At 58.7% G+C, this 17875-nt stretch overlaps 1 protein-coding gene across 3 annotated transcripts; it reads left to right on the top strand.

Moving 5' to 3' along the window:
• The first annotated feature begins 5378 nt into the window (after positions 1 to 5378).
• Positions 5379 to 17678, top strand: PRODH (proline dehydrogenase 1). 3 transcript variants are annotated; one of them, XM_066562144.1, is made up of 14 exons: positions 5379 to 5684; positions 6234 to 6421; positions 11934 to 11968; positions 12368 to 12424; positions 12557 to 12621; positions 12970 to 13086; positions 13228 to 13307; positions 13574 to 13655; positions 13954 to 14046; positions 14139 to 14285; positions 14435 to 14610; positions 14690 to 14788; positions 15171 to 15259; positions 16729 to 17678. In XM_066562144.1, exons 1-14 carry the CDS (start codon positions 5379 to 5381, stop codon positions 16908 to 16910), a joined length of 1716 nt encoding a protein of 571 aa, XP_066418241.1. In that variant the 3' UTR covers positions 16911 to 17678. The 3 variants fall into 3 exon arrangements, with proteins under 3 accessions (XP_066418241.1, XP_066418242.1, XP_066418240.1); XM_066562143.1 differs by having other exon boundaries at positions 5554 to 5684; positions 12275 to 12424; XM_066562145.1 differs by lacking the exon at positions 12368 to 12424.
• The last annotated feature ends 197 nt before the right edge of the window (positions 17679 to 17875 follow it).

Raw genomic sequence — 17875 nt, 5'->3', positions numbered from 1 at the left:
GACCTGAACCAGGTCTAAAACCTTCCCTGGCAGGAGCTGTCTCTGGCAGGGGCCATCCAGGCTCTGTGGCCACCAGGCCCTCACCGGAGCCACAGCTGCCCTTGAATCAATCAGGTTTTGCTGTGAAACAGCTGTTTCCAGAAGCTCAGTAATTAAGAGCCTATTTTTAGAGAAATGAGCCACCACGTTAATCAATAAGGAGCAGCCAGCTCCTCAAGGGTAAAAGAGGTTGAAGTTGTCCTGCTCCAGCCTCAGGAGCTTGTCCCCGTCCCATGATGGGTGATTGCCCCCAGGTGCTGCAGGGAGCTCTGCCCCTTGTCCCTACCTCCCTGGGATCCCACAGGCCACCTGGGACCTCTGGCTCCATTGGCCTTCCCAGGGGATGCTCCTGGTAGGCAAAGGCTGCAAAAAATATAGGAGCTTCTTAGGAACATCACCTGGGAGGGGTTTGGGAGGATGCCTCTGGCCAGCTGGATTAGGAGCAGCTGATTTAGTTCTCAGCAGCAGCTCTTGGGGGACAGGAGGGGCACAGCCATCCTCACCACACACTCTTGCTGTCCCTGCCAGGGCTGGCTCCTTCTGCCTCCCGCAATGTCCTGCACACCCCTGGTCTACCCAGGAAGAAGAGCCAAGCATCCCCTTTCCTGGAATGTTTCCCCAGCACGAGGTGTTTTAAATCATTTACAAAGGGCTAAAATAGAGCTGGCTCCCTTCCTGGCACTCTGGCATCCAGGGTCTGTAAACAACTCAGCCGCCAAGGGAGTCAGCTGGGAAAAAAGGCTTTTCATGTCCATTCCCCAGGCCCCACTTCCACAGAAACCTTCCAGCATGATCCTTTCTCAGCTGTAAGAGCAGCAAAATTGTTTCAGGTCTTCGCTGGCGTTCCTTTTCCCCCAAGCACACTTGTGGACATCTCACATGACTCCCGTCTCCCAGTGGATGGAAAAAGAGAAGGACTCTGTGCAAAGAAACAATTAACTGATGTGGTAAGTCTGATGTGTCTTTCCCTGCCTTGGATATTTCCTAGGGTCCCTTTCAGAGGCAATTGTTTTTTAATAGCATTGACCTTTATGGAGACAGGAATTCACCTGGGTATTTTCTCATGGCTGCTGAGCTGCACCCAGGAGGTCACAGGAAAAATCAAGAAGACATTTATTTCTTAGGCTGCAAGTGATTCACCAAAAACCATTGGGATGCAAGTGGAAAATGCCAGGGATCAGAACACAGCCCAGCTTTCAAAATCCCAGCCATGCTGAGAGAGCAAGGTCTGGGCTGGCCGGGAGATCAGCTGCAAGAGGAGCTACCCAGCATCTCCTTCTTCTGCAGGGTCTGTGGCAGCTCTCAGCTGCTCTCTCCAGGGCCCCCAACCCAAAGGAATGCCCCAGGACCTGGAGCTGCCACCCTGTGACTCCCCAGGTGACCGGCAAGTTCCCAAACTCCTACTCTGCTCTCATGGAGGCAGGACACCAAGTGCTGCAGCCTCACCTGCCTGTGCCACGCTTGGATAGTGATCACCCCTAATCCTGCTGGAGCAGCTGAACCTCCTGCAGCCTCTGCAGCACCAAGTGCAAGGGGAAGGATGCAGTTCCCTGGTTCCCCAGCTGTGAGAAGGAAGGCTGGATCCTCCATCCTGCTGCTGGAGTGTGGTCTGTACTGTGGCACAAGTCAGATTCACGCCCAGGAGGGTGACACTGAGGCTGACAGGGTGCTTGGGCGGAGTCAGAGAGCACCAACTCATTATCCAAACAGACCCACAGGAGCTGGGAGCTCCTGTGCTCCCCACAGGGGTTTATCCCCTCAGAGTGGGCAGTAGTTGATCTGGAGTTCTCCCTGAAGAGTTGCACAGAGGGAGATGAAGTCTCTTGTGAAGAAAAATAACCCCCTACAAGATGAGAACCCACACGTGGCTGCAATTTGGGAAGCACTGTCCTGAAGTCCACCTTCTCCTGGGTTTTGCTAGTGAATCCACATCAGACTCTGACCCACCCAGCTCCTGCCACCCCAGCACCTGCTGCTCCAAGGGACACCTGTGGCAGAGCCAGATGCCAGGTGAGGATCCACCCTGCTCCCACGGGCTGCAGGTGTCCCTCCTGCAGCCTGGCCTGCGCTGGGAGTGATTTGATAGCGCAGGTGCTGGGCACAAGTCAGGCATATGGTCAGTGAGAAACACCCGACAGAGGAGGACCTGAGTCAGCACTCTCCAAGGAAACCTCAGAGGAGCAATGCTGGAAGCACAGAGTACCATGGCAGTGGGGCTGGAGGGCTCACAGAGGTGTGGGACAGTGAGGACAGAGCCCCAGCCCCAAGGATGGGGTAGGCTTGCCCCTAGCCTGGCACTGGGCTGGAGGAAGAGGAGGGTGAGGAAGGCTGGTCCCACACCTGGGGAGCAGAGCCAGCAGCTTCCAGGATCTGTGTCCTGACCCACTTCTACCACAAGGCAGGAAGAGCAATCATCCCACTGTTCTCCTTCCCAGATGCTGGGAGTGGCTGCTGTTACTCCTTTCCATCTGTGAGGTTTGTGGTGTTAGAGGAGCCTCTACTGAGGGCTGGCCCATGAAATATGCATGCTGTGGCCTCTCCTAAATTGCATCTCCTCCTGTGCCAAGTTCCCTCCTCACCTATTTGTCTCACATTCAAATGTTTCTTCGCATTTTACAGCTCCTCAAGCCATCCATAACAGCTTCTCCTGGATTTATTCCCATTGCTGCTGCAGCTGAGAGTGCCCAAGGAAGGACTTGGCTCTGTGTTATCCAGCCACGCTCCCCGTGTGGGACAGAGCAGCATGGCTGTGTCTCTGATGTGTGTTCCAGCCATGGGCTGGACTGAGCTTCCCATGCCAGCTGCAGCCACCATAAGCAGGGACCAGCCCCTTTGTGCCAGCAGCACCTGCCTGGGCATGGTGAGGACAGGCACCTCAAGGGCATAATGTCACAGCCAAGGGAGATTGGGAGCTGGGGGGTCAGTGCTCTGCAAGGCCACAGTGACCCACGAGGGCTTGGTATGATCCCCACGGCAGCCTGGAGCATCCCTTGTTGGTCTCCCTGCCACTGGCAGGGCTGTCAGCTCAGGGATTTTCTCTGCTTCAGGCACCACCATCCGGAGAGAAAGCTCATCAGATTTCACTTCCATCAAAAGTGGCTTTTTAACATTTCATCCCTGAGTTTGGGTCTGAAACTAAAGTTTCTTCAGAAACTCAGACCTGGTTTTGCACCCATCTGGATGCTGCAGGGCTGCAGCTCTGCTGGCACAGCAGGCAGCACTTGGAAGCTTTCCCTGCTAAGACCAGGCAAGTGTTTCCCAGGGGTGACTGGTGCCATTAGAGCCTTTGAAGGGAATGTTCTCTGTGGCAATTGGCTGAGAAACAAGGTTTGAACTGCATCCCAAGTGTTCATATGTGCAGTCTCATCACGACGAGGAATTTTGGGTGAATTATTATTATCTCTAAATGGCACAAAAGAGTTAGCACAGGGAATGTTTTGAAGGAAGTGGATGCTTTTCCAGAGCTTTGTACCCAGCCCCGTCAGAGGCTATGCCACTGCCTGGCTGTCTCCGTGGAAGGACAAGATGTTCCCAAAGAAAACCTTACAAATGAGCTCAGGAAATCCCCGTGGTTTCACTGCCGGTTACAGCAATGTCAGTGCTGGGGAGGTCAGGAAAAATAAATTGCAGGAACTAATTTTCCCATCTCCTGCCTGCGCTGAGCATTCCCAGCACAAGATGTCACTGAGGAGCTGGATTTAGACAGCTCTTCATCAGTCCGGACTCATCCTCCGGGAACCACTGGAAACAGGGCTGGAGAGGAGGGCATGGAGAAGGAAAATGGTCACAGGGAGAGGACACGGGCACAGAGAAGGGATGAGAGCACAGAGAAGGGACATGGGCACAGAGAAGGGACATGGGCACAGAGAAAGTACGCAGCTGTGATGCAGCTGTGAAACAATCCTGCGAAAAGGAAGGGAGGTACCCAATCTCCCAGGCCAAGTCTCGGGAGTGTTCCTGGATGCAGGGTGTCAGGAATGTTCTCGGTAATCTCTGGAGCTCAGCACTGGGTGTGCCGGGGAGGAACAGCTCAGGCAAACGCCTGCCATGAGCAGGACAGGCACTCACTCTGCCTGGGAAGATCACGAGGTCCTGCCAGCCCTCTCTGGTGCTCTGCGTAGCAGGCAAAGCCCAACATCCCCAGCCCATGACGAGGGAGCCAAGTCTGCTGCCTCAAGCAACCCAAGCACCCATGGACCCCACCAAAATGTTCACACACACATCAGGAGGAGAGGATCAAGTACAGGGGCTTGAAACTTCTCTCCCATAACAGGTCCCGCAGATCTGAGATCCCTCCTCCAAGTGTTTCCAGTTCCACAGGCTGGACATACCAGAGCCTGCCCCAGGGATGGCTACAAGGGAGCAAGCACCCTTTGATGCATCCTTTGGCCCTCCCTGGGGCTGCCTGAGCAGTCAGTAGCCCCTTGGCCCTGCAGGATTGGCCCCAGTGCTTCCCACAGGTCCCCTTCAGGGCTCCCTTGGGACCTTCATTATTTCCCAACGGCTCCTCCAAGGGCATGAGGTCCTCTTTGCCCCACTCCCCGCACTGCTCCAAGAACAGAGATCCCTTCAGGCCTGCCCAGGGCTCCCCTCGAGCCCCTCCAGGCCCTTCCTGGGGCTTCCGGGGAGGGAGGTGCCCCTGGGACCGGCTGCTTCAAGGGGATGGGAATGGGGAAGGCACCGGGCAGGAGGCTGCGGGAGCGGGGTGCGCTGGGCAGGGTGGCTCCAGTCTTGGTGCTGGCCCCGGTGACCTGGCCAGTCCCAGTTCCTATCCCCGACCCGGTACCTATCGCAGCATTGGTCTTGCTCGCAGTTCCGGTCCCAGTGCCAATCTCGGTGCCGGTGCTGGTCGCGATTCCTGTCCAGGTCCGAGTCCTGGTGCTGCTTCCGGTTTCGGTTTCAGTGCCGGTCTCGGTACCGGTGCCGAGTTCCGCTACCGGTCCCTGTCCTCGTGTCGGTGCCAGTCCCGGGACCAGTTCCGCTACCGGTCCCTGTCCTCGTGTCGGTGCTAGTCCCGGGATCAGTTCCAGCCCCAGCGCCGATCCCGATCCCAGTTCCCATCGCCTTGGTGGTGCTGATGCCTGTCTCGGTGTCAGTGCCAGTCCCATTCCCAGTCCCGCTGCCGGGCCCGGTGCCGATCCCAGAATCAGCGGCAGTCCCGGTCGCCGTCCCGGGTGCCTGTGTCGGTGCCGGGGCAGTGCCGGGGCGCGGGGCCGGTTCCGGTGGCAGCAGAGCGCGGCCAAAGGCGGGGCGGAGCGGGGCCGCGGTGCTGGGGGCCCGGGGGCGGTCCCGCGCGGGCCGTACTTAAGGCGGCGTCGGGCGGCGGCCCCGCCGTGCCCATGGCTCTCCCGAGCGCTGCGCGGGTGCTCCGCGCCGCCGTTCGCCGGTGCGATCCCCCGAGCCGCCCTCGCTCCGCGCCCGCCGCCGCCGCCCCCCGCGGGTTCTCCCCGGCGGCGGCGGGCGCGGGACCCCGGCCGGGGCCGCCCCCTCCCCCGCGCGGCGCGGAGCGGGGCCCGCCGCCGCCCGCCGTGGATTTCGGGGACCCGCGCGAGGCGTTCCGCAGCAAGAGCAACGCGGAGCTGCTGCGGGGCCTGCTGGTGCTGGGGCTGTGTGCCGTGGAGCCGCTGGTGCAGCACAACCAGCAGGTGGGTGGAGGAAGGGGTCTAGCTTGGGGGGCTGCTCCGGGACGGGGCTTGTCCCCGTTCGGGGGGTCATCGGCTCTGCACCGGCGGGGCTCTCGCTCAGGGGCGCCCGCTCCGGGAGGTGTCAACCTCCTTCTGGAGGGGGTTCTTGCTCCGGGAAGCTCCATTTTGGGACTGCGAGTCCCAGGATGGGCAGTACCCCTTCCGGACGTGTCGGTGCGGGATGGAGGTTCTCCAGGGGTGGCTCCAAATGGGGGGGATCTTTCGCTCCGGGAGAGTGCCTGTTTTGCAGGATGTTGGTGCGTGCCAGGGATACTCTCACTCCGAGGGATGCCGGTGCTGGGCTGAGGGGCTCTCACCCTAGGGGTGCGCATTTCGGGACGTGTCATTCCCTTTCCGGGAGGACCCTCGGTCTGAATGTGCGGGTGTTGGAGGGCTCTCGGACCCGGGCCAGCGGGTGCCCGTTTTGGGGAATGCCAGTCCTGGGTCGTGGGGACTTTTCCTACGGGAGTGCCCATGCGGGACGGGTGCTGAGCCGCCGCTGTCCCGCAGCTGCTGCAGTTGTGCCAGCGAGTGCTGGGGCAGACGCTGTTCGAGCGGCTGATGAAGATGACGTTCTACGGGCAATTCGTGGCCGGGGAGGACCAGGAGGCCATCAAGCCGCTGCTCCGGCGGAACCAGGCCTTCGGCGTGGGCGCCGTGCTGGATTACAGCGTGGAGGAGGACCTGGGCGACGGGCGGTGAGTGCGGAGCTGGGGTGGGGCGGGCCCTGGCCGCGCTGCCATTGGCTGCGCCTGCCCAGCCCCTCGCTCCCATTGGCTGCGGAGCCGTGCGTCACGGCCTCGCCCCCCGTGGCACCGCCCACTCAGCGCGGGGGTGACAGCGCCCCGCACACAGGGATGGCAGTGCCCAGGACACGGGGGGACAATGCCCCGCACACAGGGATGGCAGTGCCCAGAACACGGGGATGGCTGTGCCCAGAACACAGGGATGGCAGTAACCTGCACACGGCGAGGGTTGTATTTTTTGCACACGGGGTTGGCAGTGCCCAGAACACAGAGATGGCAGTGCCCCGCACACGGCGGGGGCTGTGTCCCGCACACTGGAGTGCTGAGCCCCCACTGGGCTGTATCGCTTCCCCCGCCCCTCTGCACATATCGGGTGCTGCCCCCCCTGTCTGCTGCACCCTCTCTGTCCCCATCTATTCCCTTCCACACACCGGAGTGCACCCGTCTCCAGCGGTGCTGTACACCGCGAACCCTCCTGCACACCCTGAGGGGGTTCCCACCTCTATTTTCCATCTCCTATGGGATGCTAACACCCCCTCCCCACCCCCTCCTATTCCATCTTCCCTCTGCCAGCCACGTCCTATTTTCCCTAACCCCCTGGGCGCTGTGTCTGCCCCACACCCCTCTGCACACAGACAGACAACACACAGCGTTACTGTCACGCCTGAAGTCCCCCTTCCCCCTCCCCCCGCATCGGGATGCTGCCCCCCATTCCTGCCCCCGCTATTCCTCACCATACAAATGTCGCCTCACACATTTTGGTGGAAGCAATGATCTTGGAGCTCTTTTGCAATCTTAACAATTCCATGATTTCATGATTTCCATCCTTCACTATTTCCATCCCTCTCAAGCTGGGGTGGTGCCCCCCTTCCCGCACTGTCCCCCGGTCCCAGGCAGCCTTCACTGCCTCTCGCCCTTTGCCAAGAGCTGGCACCAGCCCAAAGCTGCCGGTAACTTTCCATTATTCGGGCTCCAGTTCCGGTCAGCTGCGCTCTCCGGATCGATGGGCCGCTGGCCGGCACCCCACGGTCACGGGGGTGGGCGGTATCCCCCCACCCACAACAAGGGTGGCCCTTCCGGAGGACACTGGCTGAGGATGCGCCGTCCCCCGGACAAGGCTGCCTGGCGGCAGTCGCTGCTGGCAGCTGAGGACACCGTCCGGCTGTCATATGCTTGTCACGTGGTGTCAAAAACACAGCGGGAACGGCTTTTTAGGATGGTTTGCGAGCAGGATGTGTCAGGCAGGTGCTGCCGCTGGGCGCCTTATCTCTGGTCCACACCCGGGAACTGCTTATCGGGGATCCCCATGTGCGTGGCGGGTGCCATTGCCCCTCGCTGCCGCTGCTGCCGCTGCCATTCCTCCCCAGGAGTGAAGGGTCTGATGGGAGCAGACACTGGTGAGGGCAGTGCGGGCACGAGAGCTGTGCCGGGGGAGGCAGGGCTGCAGCCTCCCAGAGTGGGCTGGAAACTTTGGATTTTTTCTAGAAAAGCTTCAAAACACCCTGCTGCTGCCAGGCAGGAGGGTGGCTGTTTTGAAGGTATGTGACTGTTTTTGAAGGTTAGGTGTTTCTCCCCTGGACACACAGCCGTGGTCCGGGCAGTGTTCAGCATTCCCGTGGGGCTGGGCCAGCAGCACTGGTGCTGCCAGGCTGTCACTGCTGCCCTCCATGCCTGGCTGTGCCTCAGCCAAGGGCTTTCCTGTGGGACACCAGAGAAGACTTTCAGACAGGCTCTGCCTGCAGCTGTATCCCTCCTGCTGATGAGTGCCAGTGGTTTGTGAGCTGGCTGGGCTGTGCTGCTCCCCCCCACTGCAGATTTGGGGTTTGCACGTGTGGTACTCCTGGCTAGGTGAGTTCTGCCTGTGCTGTGTGGGCCATTCACATTCAAGAGACTTCCCAAGGCATCTCTGCCCAAGACCCAGTGGGATTTGCCTGGATATCAGGAAAAGGGTCATCACCCAGAGGATGGTCGGGCACTGAACAGGATCTCCAGGGAGTGGTCATGGTCCCAAGGCTGCCACTCGAGGACTGTTTGGACAAGCAGGCACGGGGTGGGATTGTTGTCCTCTGCAGAGCTAGGAGTGGAACTTGATGTCCTCATTCATCCCTTCCACCTCAGGATGTTCTATAATTCTCTGAACAGGGACCAAGCCCAGGATGGGATTGGATGGGTCATGTTGAATGGTGTCCCTTGCCAACCATCACTCTGGCTCCTCCCTGGCTCTGTTTGGGGTAAAATCCCAAATTCTCAGTGCTTCTGTCAGGGCTGATGCTGAGTTGGGCTGGACATGGTTGAGAGGGGTGGCCAGTCCTGTGTTCATGGCTGCTGGACCCTGGAGCTGTGTCCTTCCCCGTGGTGAATGCTTTGGGATTGTGCTGCTGCCAGCCAGGAAGCAGAGTTACCAACCACAACAATCAGTGGGTGTTTTGGGCTCTTGGTGCCATCTCCTGTTGTTCTTCTGGAGCAAGCCCAACATAATGGCAGGGAAATGCCCTTTCCACCCCAGGAATGGGCTGTGGCACCTCTTCCACAGCCCTTCCGGCTGGGAACAGCAATGACACGTGGGCAAGAACCGGCTTATCCTGCCTGCCGCAGGCCCCTGCCTGCCCTGCTCAGGCTGGCATCCAGGACTCTGCCAGCTTGTCCCAGGAGGCCTCAGCCACGTGCTGAAGGCTGCTGCCAGGTCATGGTGACACAGCTGGAAAATAAGTGTTCTCCAGGCAGCAGAGGTCTGGGGGCTTCAGCATGGCTGCAGCCCTGGGTGGGGGGTGGAGAGGCAGCACTGGGCAGGGGCTTCTGTAACCTGTGGGTGAAGCAGCGAGCCCTCCCCATAGTGAAGGTGGCTGTAACCTCCTGGCAGCCCTGGGGCCATTGCTGGCACACGGGCATCCCAAGACTGCACGTGGGTTGGGGTTGTGCTGACACAGGGGAGGGACAATCCTGCCCCTAGTATTGTCAGATGCTCTTCAGGCTCTGCCATGCAGAGTGTAGACTTGACTTCCTCTAGAAATTCCTTGTGTGGGTATCTGACACCTGCCCTAGTGTGGGATCACTGTCCCCAACCTGGGCAATGCTGCTCCCAGAGCTGCTGCCTCCCCTTCTCCTCCTGTTCCCAGTGCTCATTCCCAGCTGCCACTCCTGCCCTGTGCTTTGTCAGCATGTTCCCTGGGATCATGGGGCTGCTTCTGTTTAGCTTCAAGCTCTCCAAGGCCTGTGGTGGTTCTGGTCTGCTGTGTGCTGACAACTCCTGCATGGAACAGTATTCTGCCAAGAGCTTTCCTTTATTCCTACCTGTGGGATTTTAAGCACCACACATAGCTCCAAAATGGACTTCACGTAACCATGAGTCTTTTCCTTGGATGTAGTAATTCAAGGACAGCTTCTCCCTGATCCCTCATCCCCTTTGCCAGACCCATTTGTTGATGAGCAAAGCAAACATGCTGTGCTGCTGGCACCCTCCAGGTAACCTGCAGGGCCAAAGGGATTATTTCCGACAGTGTGACCTTTGTGCTGCTCCTGAGCTGGTTTACTTAACCTGATCCAAAACTTCCTGAAAGCCCCATCTGCTGTGTCAGCTGGATTACCCTTCCCAGCCGTCCAGTAAGTCCTCACAACCTGCTTTAGGCAAGTGTGAGCTCCCAGGCACCGAACTGAACCTTGAGGCTGTTCCTGTCTGGATACAGCCTGCCAGGAACATCTAGACAGTGCCTGGAGATGGGACTTGCTCTGGGAGACTTGTTGTGGGTTGGTAGAAGGGATGGTCAAGTATAAGCTGGGTTCAGTGGCACTTGGTGGCCAAGATTAATCTTGGCTTTGCTGGCCAAGATTAATATTGCAAAGTGAGCAGCTGATATCCAGGACAAAGTTATTTCTTCAGCTGGAAGCATCTTCCTTTATTTTGCTTGATGCAGAAGAACAAAGCAAACACCGTGGCACTGCTTTGAATGCCCCCCTAGAGGATGAAGGAACAGCTGGTGCAGTCATGCAGCAGAAATGCTGCTGGGAAGGGTGTGTTTATCTTCAGGAACATAAAACACTCTAACTCCATGGGCACTGTTTGCTATTTGAGCTGTGTGCCTTCACTCCAGCCCTTGTCCCCAGTACCTTGGATGTGGTGTTCAGGGTATGCTCAGAGTTGTTCCCTGTCCACAGGACCCATGTGTGCCCTCATGTCACAGCAGTATTCAGCTGCAGCTGTTCCCTATGCCATGCCCCCAGCTCCAAAGGGAGCTTCCACCTAGCAAGGGCTTTGTTGACAAATCCCATTGCTGAGTGTATGATCTCTCCTTCTTCCTTTCCTCCACCCTCTGTACTCGGGGACAGAAAGCTGCTTTCCCTGCCCTCAGGTGAGTAAAATCAGGGAGCAGAGCTTGCTAGATATGGTGCCTTCTGCTTCCTATGAGCTCCAGCTACTCCTGCCCTGGCTCATGCCAGGCTTTGTGGCACTTTGAGTGGGGTGGGGCTGGTCCTGGCTCCAGGGGGCCGGAGGGAATGGCTTGTTTCTGGTTGTTATGCTTCCAGCAGCCCCTAATCCCTGTCACAGGGTTTTCATATGGGAGAACGTGTCCTGGGACCCTGCCATGTGCCTCTCTGCTCTCTTGGCCAGCCTGCTTGCTCCAGATGGGTGGCTTTGCTCCTTCCCTTGAACTGTGCTTCTTCACCATTGGGCACAGCTAGTTTGGGGACAGGGATGCCAAAGCAGAGGCCTCCTGCAGGGGATGGCTCTGCTGCCACCCAGGGCTGCTCTCCAGGAGCTGGCCCTGTTCCAGGTCATACCCTGGGTCTGTAGCTGGGTTTAGAGTGTCAGCAAGAAGGCTTAGCTACTCAAGCTCAGGAAGGATGTCGTGACTTGGCCATCATCCCCCAGGCTGTCAGAGCCTTGTTATCTCCATGGCAGAGAGTTTGGGCTTAAAATGACATCTGAGGTCAGCTGGAGTTGAAAACGAGATGTTGTTTGTGAGTTGTTGGCTAAAGCAATGGCACAGAGGAGTGTGGGGCAGCAGGCACCCTCGTCTTGGTGTGCTCAGGGTCTGGAGGAGCTCTGTGCTTTGTGGTCTGGCTGCTGGTGTCATCAAGGTGGGAAGGCAGTGGGTTGAGGTTTGGTGTCACCACAGCGAGGACCATGAGCAGGTTGGAGATGGAGCATGCCAGTACCACCAGACTGACCGTATCTTTGCCACGGCTTTTGGAGAGCAGCTCTGAACCCTGGGACAGGCCATCCTCACTGTGCTGCCTCAGGGCTCCCAGGTCTTCCCTGGATGGATGGTAAAGCCCTGTTCCCTTCCACAGGTGGGTTTTGGGCATCTGAACTGCCAACTGGATCCCATTGGTGATGGGATGGCAAGGGAACAGCAGGGCCAGCAGCAGGATGGCAGCACAGGAACCTCAGAGCTGTCCTGTCCATCAGCATAGGGCTGCAGGGGGTTGCTGAACTGGCCCTCATCTTTCCTGTTTCTCTTCTTAGCTCCCGCACCTCTGCAGCCGAGAAGGAGATGGGAGGTGAGTGACAGGAGATAGCCTGGAGGTCCGGGCATGAGAGGCCTGGTGTTGTGGGGGAAGGACCCAGGTACCATGGCCTCAAAAAATGAGCTGGATGAAGAACAACATGATTCCTGGCCCAGTCTTGCCCTTCAGCAAAGACTCAGCCTCTGCTCAGGCACAGAGCAAGCAAGGTCCCATGTCAGTGCTGGGGGCTCTTCTGAGGTCCCAGCCAGAGCCCCTCTCTCTTCACCCACACTGGGAGCTCCTGGGGAGGCTGTAGGAGCTTGATGGGGCATGGCCCATCTCCATCCTCTCCCACCCCAGGAGCAGAAAAAAGGGAGAAGCAATACCGAGTGCATCAGGGATTTGGGGATCACCATGGTGGAGTCACTGGGGCCCACACCTATTTCTATGCAGATGAGGCCAAGTGTGACCAGCACATGGAGACTTTCCTCCGCTGTATTGATGCCTCAAGTGAGTGCTCCACGTGTCCTGGACAGCCCCACTGTGCTGGGGACTGCAAGGATCTCTCAGTCCCACCACCACCATATCTCCCTGCCCAAGGGCTGACAGTCAGGTTGACGCTGTTCTTGTGGTTCCATCCAGGTGGCAGCTCAGAGGATGGGTTCTCTGCCATCAAGCTGACAGCGCTGGCCAGACCCCAGTTCCTGGTGAGTGCCAGAGCTGTGGCAGAGTGGTGTGGGGCAGAGCCAGGGTCTGGGGCAGGCTGATGATGTTTCTGCTGGGGCAGGTGCCAGGTGGCATCTCTAGTAAAAGCAGTGAGGAATGGGCACCAACAGCCTATCCCCTGAGAGCCCAAGATCCCTGGAGACCCTGACTCAACTTTTGGGGAGACACAAAGAGCTTAGGACTTTAAAGGTGGATATGTGGGGTCTATACTGCCCCGAGGCAGATGCTCTGGGGCCAGCCTCTGCCTCGGGCTGGGTATGATCTTGCAAAGTCCTGGCAGGACAGGAGGCTCCAGCCTGGGTGTCTCACCTGGAGCCCTGTCCCCACAGGTGCGTTTCTCAGAGGTGCTAGTGAAGTGGCGGAGGTTCTTCCACCAAATGGCTGCAGAGGAAGGCCAGGCCGGGCGGGCAGTGCTGGACACAAAGCTGCAGGTGGAGAAGCTGCAGGTGAGGCGGGTGAGGCCTGTGGGAGGAGGCTGTGCTGTAGGGATGCACTGCTGCAGGTGGCCATGGATACGGAGGTGCCAGAACAGCCCTGAGCTGTGACACCTCAAACAGACAGACCCCTGATGCTTCTTTTGGTGGCAGGAGGCACTGGCTAACCTCGGCATTGCAAGCAAGGCAGAGAGTCAGCAGTGGTTCACAGGCGAGAACCTGGGCACGAGTGGGTAAGCTGCCTGGGAGCTGGGGGTGCTGCAGCACAGGGACACTGGGGGACTTCGTCCCTGTCCCTGGGCCAGCAGCAAGGGGAGGTCTCCAAAGGCCTGCTGTGGCTCAGCATAGCAATAGAACATAGGGGAAGTTTGGGTGGAGGTGACAAGACAGGACAGGGTGGGACATGTCATGTGTCCTTCCTGCTGGTGGGGGTTGGGAGCTGATAGAGAGCCCCCTGCCTTTGCAAGACACCAGCAAGGACCTGGCTCTCTGCTCCCAGCACTGTGGACCTGCTGGACTGGAACAGCCTGTTTGACAGCCGCACCAAGCTCTCCAGGCCTCTGCTCATCCCCAACAGGAAGGTGGGTACCCACCTTTGCTACCCCCAGAGTGATCCCACAGAGGCTTTGTGGGAGCAGGACAAAGGTCTCACGCTCTTTCCAGTAGGTGCTGGTGGCTGCAAAGCTTAGCCATGCTGTGAGCACAGTGTGCCAGGCTGGCAGGGTGGGCACCCTGTCATGCCCTGCTGGCTGGTGGGAGCTGGGGGACTGGGGTGGGGCAGCAATTAGTCCAAGGGATGGGTTCCCTCCAGTGGTGTTTGTGTCCCCCATGGGCAGAGCTGGGTGCAGGCAGGGTGCCACAAATCTGTTCTTGTTTCAGACTGGGCAGCTGGAGCCTCTGCTGTCACGCTTCAGCGAGGACGAGGAACTGCAGATGAAGAGGGTGCTGCAACGCATGGATGTCCTCGCAAGGGTGAGGGGGCCTTGGGGCTGGGGGAGTCACAGAGGGGGACACATGGAGCAGGCAGCCCTATGAACCCAGCCTGCATGTACTTCACCCCCCAGAGAGCCATGGAGAAGGGCGTGAGGCTGATGGTAGACGCGGAGCAGAGCTACTTCCAGCCGGCCATCAGCCGCCTCACGGTGGAGACGCAGCGTCGCTTCAACAGGAGCCAGCCCCTGATCTACAACACCTACCAGTGCTACCTGAGGGTGAGGCCACCGTGTCCCGGGCGCTGCTCCAGCGCATGGGTGGAGACCTCATCTCCTGAAGCCATGGCAGTGCAATGGCACAGCTGCTGAGGCAGTCAGGGGTGGCACTGGAGTAATGACCTTGTGCCATCTCTTCCACTGGGTCGCAGGAGGCTTACAACAACGTGACAGGGGACATGGAGCTGTCCCGCCGGGAGGGCTGGCACTTCGGCTCCAAGCTGGTGCGTGGTGCCTACATGGAGCAGGAGAGGGAGAGGGCAGCTCAGATGGGCTACGAGGATCCCATCAACCCAACCTATGAGAAGACCAACGAGATGTACCACAGGTAGGGGACAGCCCCAGCCACACTGCTGCCTGTTGCCCCAGTGGAAGAGGCCTCACCAGAGGCCCATCTTGCCTTACAGGTGCCTGGACTATGTCCTGGAGGAGATCAAGCAAAGGCGGAAAGCCAGCGTGATGGTGGCGACTCACAATGAGGACACCGTGAAGTTCGCCCTGCGCAGGTGGGTGCTGGGCAGGCAGCGTGGTGAGGCAGGGACAAGGGGCTCGAGGAATGTGGGAGCCCAGCAGAGATGCAGGGAGGTGTGCTGTGGTGTGTCAGGTACCCCCTGAGCTCACCTGGGGGGATCCTGGCTCCCACGTGGTGCTCAGGGCTTTAGATGGGGCTTGGAGCTGAGGTACAGCACAGTGGCCCCAGTGGCTGCAGTATTGGTCCCATCACCAATTCAGAGGCTGTCATAAAAACAAATCCCTCAAGCTCTACATCCCAGCATCCATCTGGGATGTGGTCAGTGCCACACTGTCCCACTTGGAGATGATCCCCAGCCTTCTGGTGGGACACACTGCTGGGTCTGCTCTCCCCCTATGCTGAGGCTTGTTTTGCAGGATGATGGAGCTGGGGATCCATCCCTCGGACAAGAAGGTGTGCTTTGGGCAGCTGCTGGGCATGTGTGACCAGATCACCTTCCCCCTGGGTGAGTGATGGGACTGGGGGGCTTGGCAGAGGTGCTCCAGCCCCACTGAGACCCCTAAACAGCTGCAGGAAGGAAGGAAGGAAGGAAGGAAGGAAGGAAGGAAGGAAGGAAGGAAGGAAGGAAGGAAGGAAGGAAGGAAGGAAGGAAGGAAGGAAGGAAGGAAGGAAGGAAGGAAGGAAGGAAGGAAGGAAGGAAGGAAGGAAGGAAGGAAGGAAGGAAGGAAGGAAGGAAGGAAGGAAGGAAGGAAGGAAGGAAGGAAGGAAGGAAGGAAGGAAGGAAGGAAGGAAGGAAGGAAGGAAGGAAGGCCTGTCATAGAGCACTAGCTGAGCACAGTGTCTTGCCATGGGGAATGCTGTGACCCCTGGGTGGGGGTTTGGGGAAGATGTAGATGAGGAGGCTAAGCTCCAGGTGAAGAGTGACATCTCTCTTCTGAGGCTGCATGAGTCTGTAGTGGCTGGGCAGGGACATTCCCACTTTGGAGTCTGAGCAGAGATTAGGGTCTCAGCGTGGGGCAGAGACTGGTCCTGGCAGACAGAAACCCTCTCCTGTACCTCCTCGGCCTGGGGGCGTCCCTTGGCTCCATGGGAGGTGCACACCGAGTCCTGAGCTCCCTGCTAGCAGGATGGCACCAGCCTTGTGTGACCTTGTCCTCAGCCACCAGCCCAGGCAGCAGAGCAGCACTGCCAGGGGCCTGGGCAGAAGGACACACAAGGGTCCAGGTACCCAGCCCCGGTCAGGGACTGATCCCCCTGCCCACACCAATGTCCAGAACAGAGTCCCAAGGCCAGCAGAGCAGCAGGAGGCAAACCGGGCAGTTGTCCAGCACAGATGCTGCTCTGTCCTGGAGTTCTCTTGGAAGCAGGGCTTGGCCGCCCATCTGCAGCCTCGTCCGGTCATGCTGGAAAAATGTGTTAACTTGATGTTTCTGGTTGAACGCTCCTTGAGCTGGCCCAGCCCCGGCTGCCGACATTCCCAGGGCTCCTGGTGACCTCGGCCCGCTCCCTCTGGCGCTTTCCCAAGCTCCCGGTGCTGAGCCGGGAGAGATGCGCCGCTGCCCCCCCACCCGCCCCGCCGCTGCTGGGAGCCCCTCCCAGTGCCCAGCCACAGCCTCCTGCACAGCCTTCAGGGCATGGGAGGGCAGGCAGGCAAGGGCAAGTGGCTTTTTTTTCTTCCCCCCCGCCTTTTTTTATTTTCCCCCCTGTTTTTATTTCACCCCTTTTATCCTCACCCTTTTTCTTTGACCTTTTTCCCCCTTCTTCTCCCACTTTTTTCTCCACCTTTCTGTCCCTTCCTCCCCTTTCCCCCCTCTTTTCCCCCTTGCCCCCTTTTTCCCCATTTCAAGTATCTTCCTCTTCTTGTCCCTCTTCCCATTTTTTCACTTTTTTCCTGATTCTTTAACTTTTTTTTCCTTTTTGCACATTTTTTTTTTCTCTCTCGGCAATTCCCTGAGCCGCAGCCTCTCTCCTCAGGCCAGGCTGGTTTCCCGGTGTACAAGTACGTGCCCTACGGGCCGGTGAACGAGGTGCTGCCCTACCTGTCCCGCCGGGCCCAGGAGAACCGGGGCTTCATGCAGCGGGCGAACCGCGAGCGGGACCTGCTCTGGAAAGAGGTCAAGAGGCGTCTCCTCTCAGGAAACCTCTTCAGCCCCTGACTCCAGCCCCAGTCCTGGGGTTCCTGTACCTTTGCCCTGAACCACTGTCACCATTCCCCAGCCCAGCTCTGCTGCAGCTCCCCCAGCCCCCTTTGCCCAGGAGAGAAGTGTCCTTGTTGCTGTTGAACCACTCACACCTTCGGTGGCCTCTGGGATTGCCCCCACTGGCACTGCTCCAGGGATGTCCCTCTGCCATCCCACGGCCTCTTGAGCTGTCCCTGGGGAGATGCTGGGGGCTCTCCTGCCAGCCTGCCCTGTGCCTTGATGAACACTGTCCCAGTGGTTTTTTCCCTGGCAGGATTGCACAGGGTGATTTATCCACTTGCCTTGTGCCCATGGGCTCGGGTCCAGGTGGGCTGAGTGACTGGGGACAAGCTGGCCTCAGCCAGAAGCTTCTCCAGCCTTTGCCAGGGTTGGAGCTTTGCCTCCACCAGACCTGTGAAGGGGCAGGATCAGCCCCTGTTGCCTGTCCCAGACAGCTATCTGCCTGCTCACTGGCTTTGCACTGACCAGAGCTGGGCAGGTCCAGGCTCTCCCCCAGCCCACTAGGATAAGCTGCCTGGGGTTGTCCATCCTCAGGCACACATCCAATGGAGCAGGAGGGGTGAGGGGAGTGGGCTGGCCCCATCCCTGTACCATTCCTGCCCGCAGTCCCTGGTTCTAATGTGGACCATGGCAGTGGGAGCACCAGGAGCTGGACCACAGCTCGTCTCTGCTGTACACTGGATTTGTAGAGAATGGAAATGATTAAATCACAACTGTTCCTGCTCCCTTCTCTTTCTCTCTGTTCTTGGGCAGCCACATGTGCCCAGGCACTGCTGTGGTCTCAAAGGAGGGTTAATGCTGCATGCTTTGGCCTGAGCCAGAGCCTGGGGAAAGGAGTGAGGCCAAACTTCCTGGGACAGGGACTGGAGAAGCTGTAGAGTTCCTCCGATGGGTTTGGGGGAGCTGGGAGCCCTGGGCCA

The sequence above is a fragment of the Molothrus aeneus genome, chromosome 18, assembly GCF_037042795.1.
Source record: "Molothrus aeneus isolate 106 chromosome 18, BPBGC_Maene_1.0, whole genome shotgun sequence".
NCBI lineage: Eukaryota > Metazoa > Chordata > Aves > Passeriformes > Icteridae > Molothrus > Molothrus aeneus.
The sequence above is the reverse complement of the archived record's forward strand: the minus strand, read 5'-3'. Positions and strand labels throughout refer to the sequence as shown.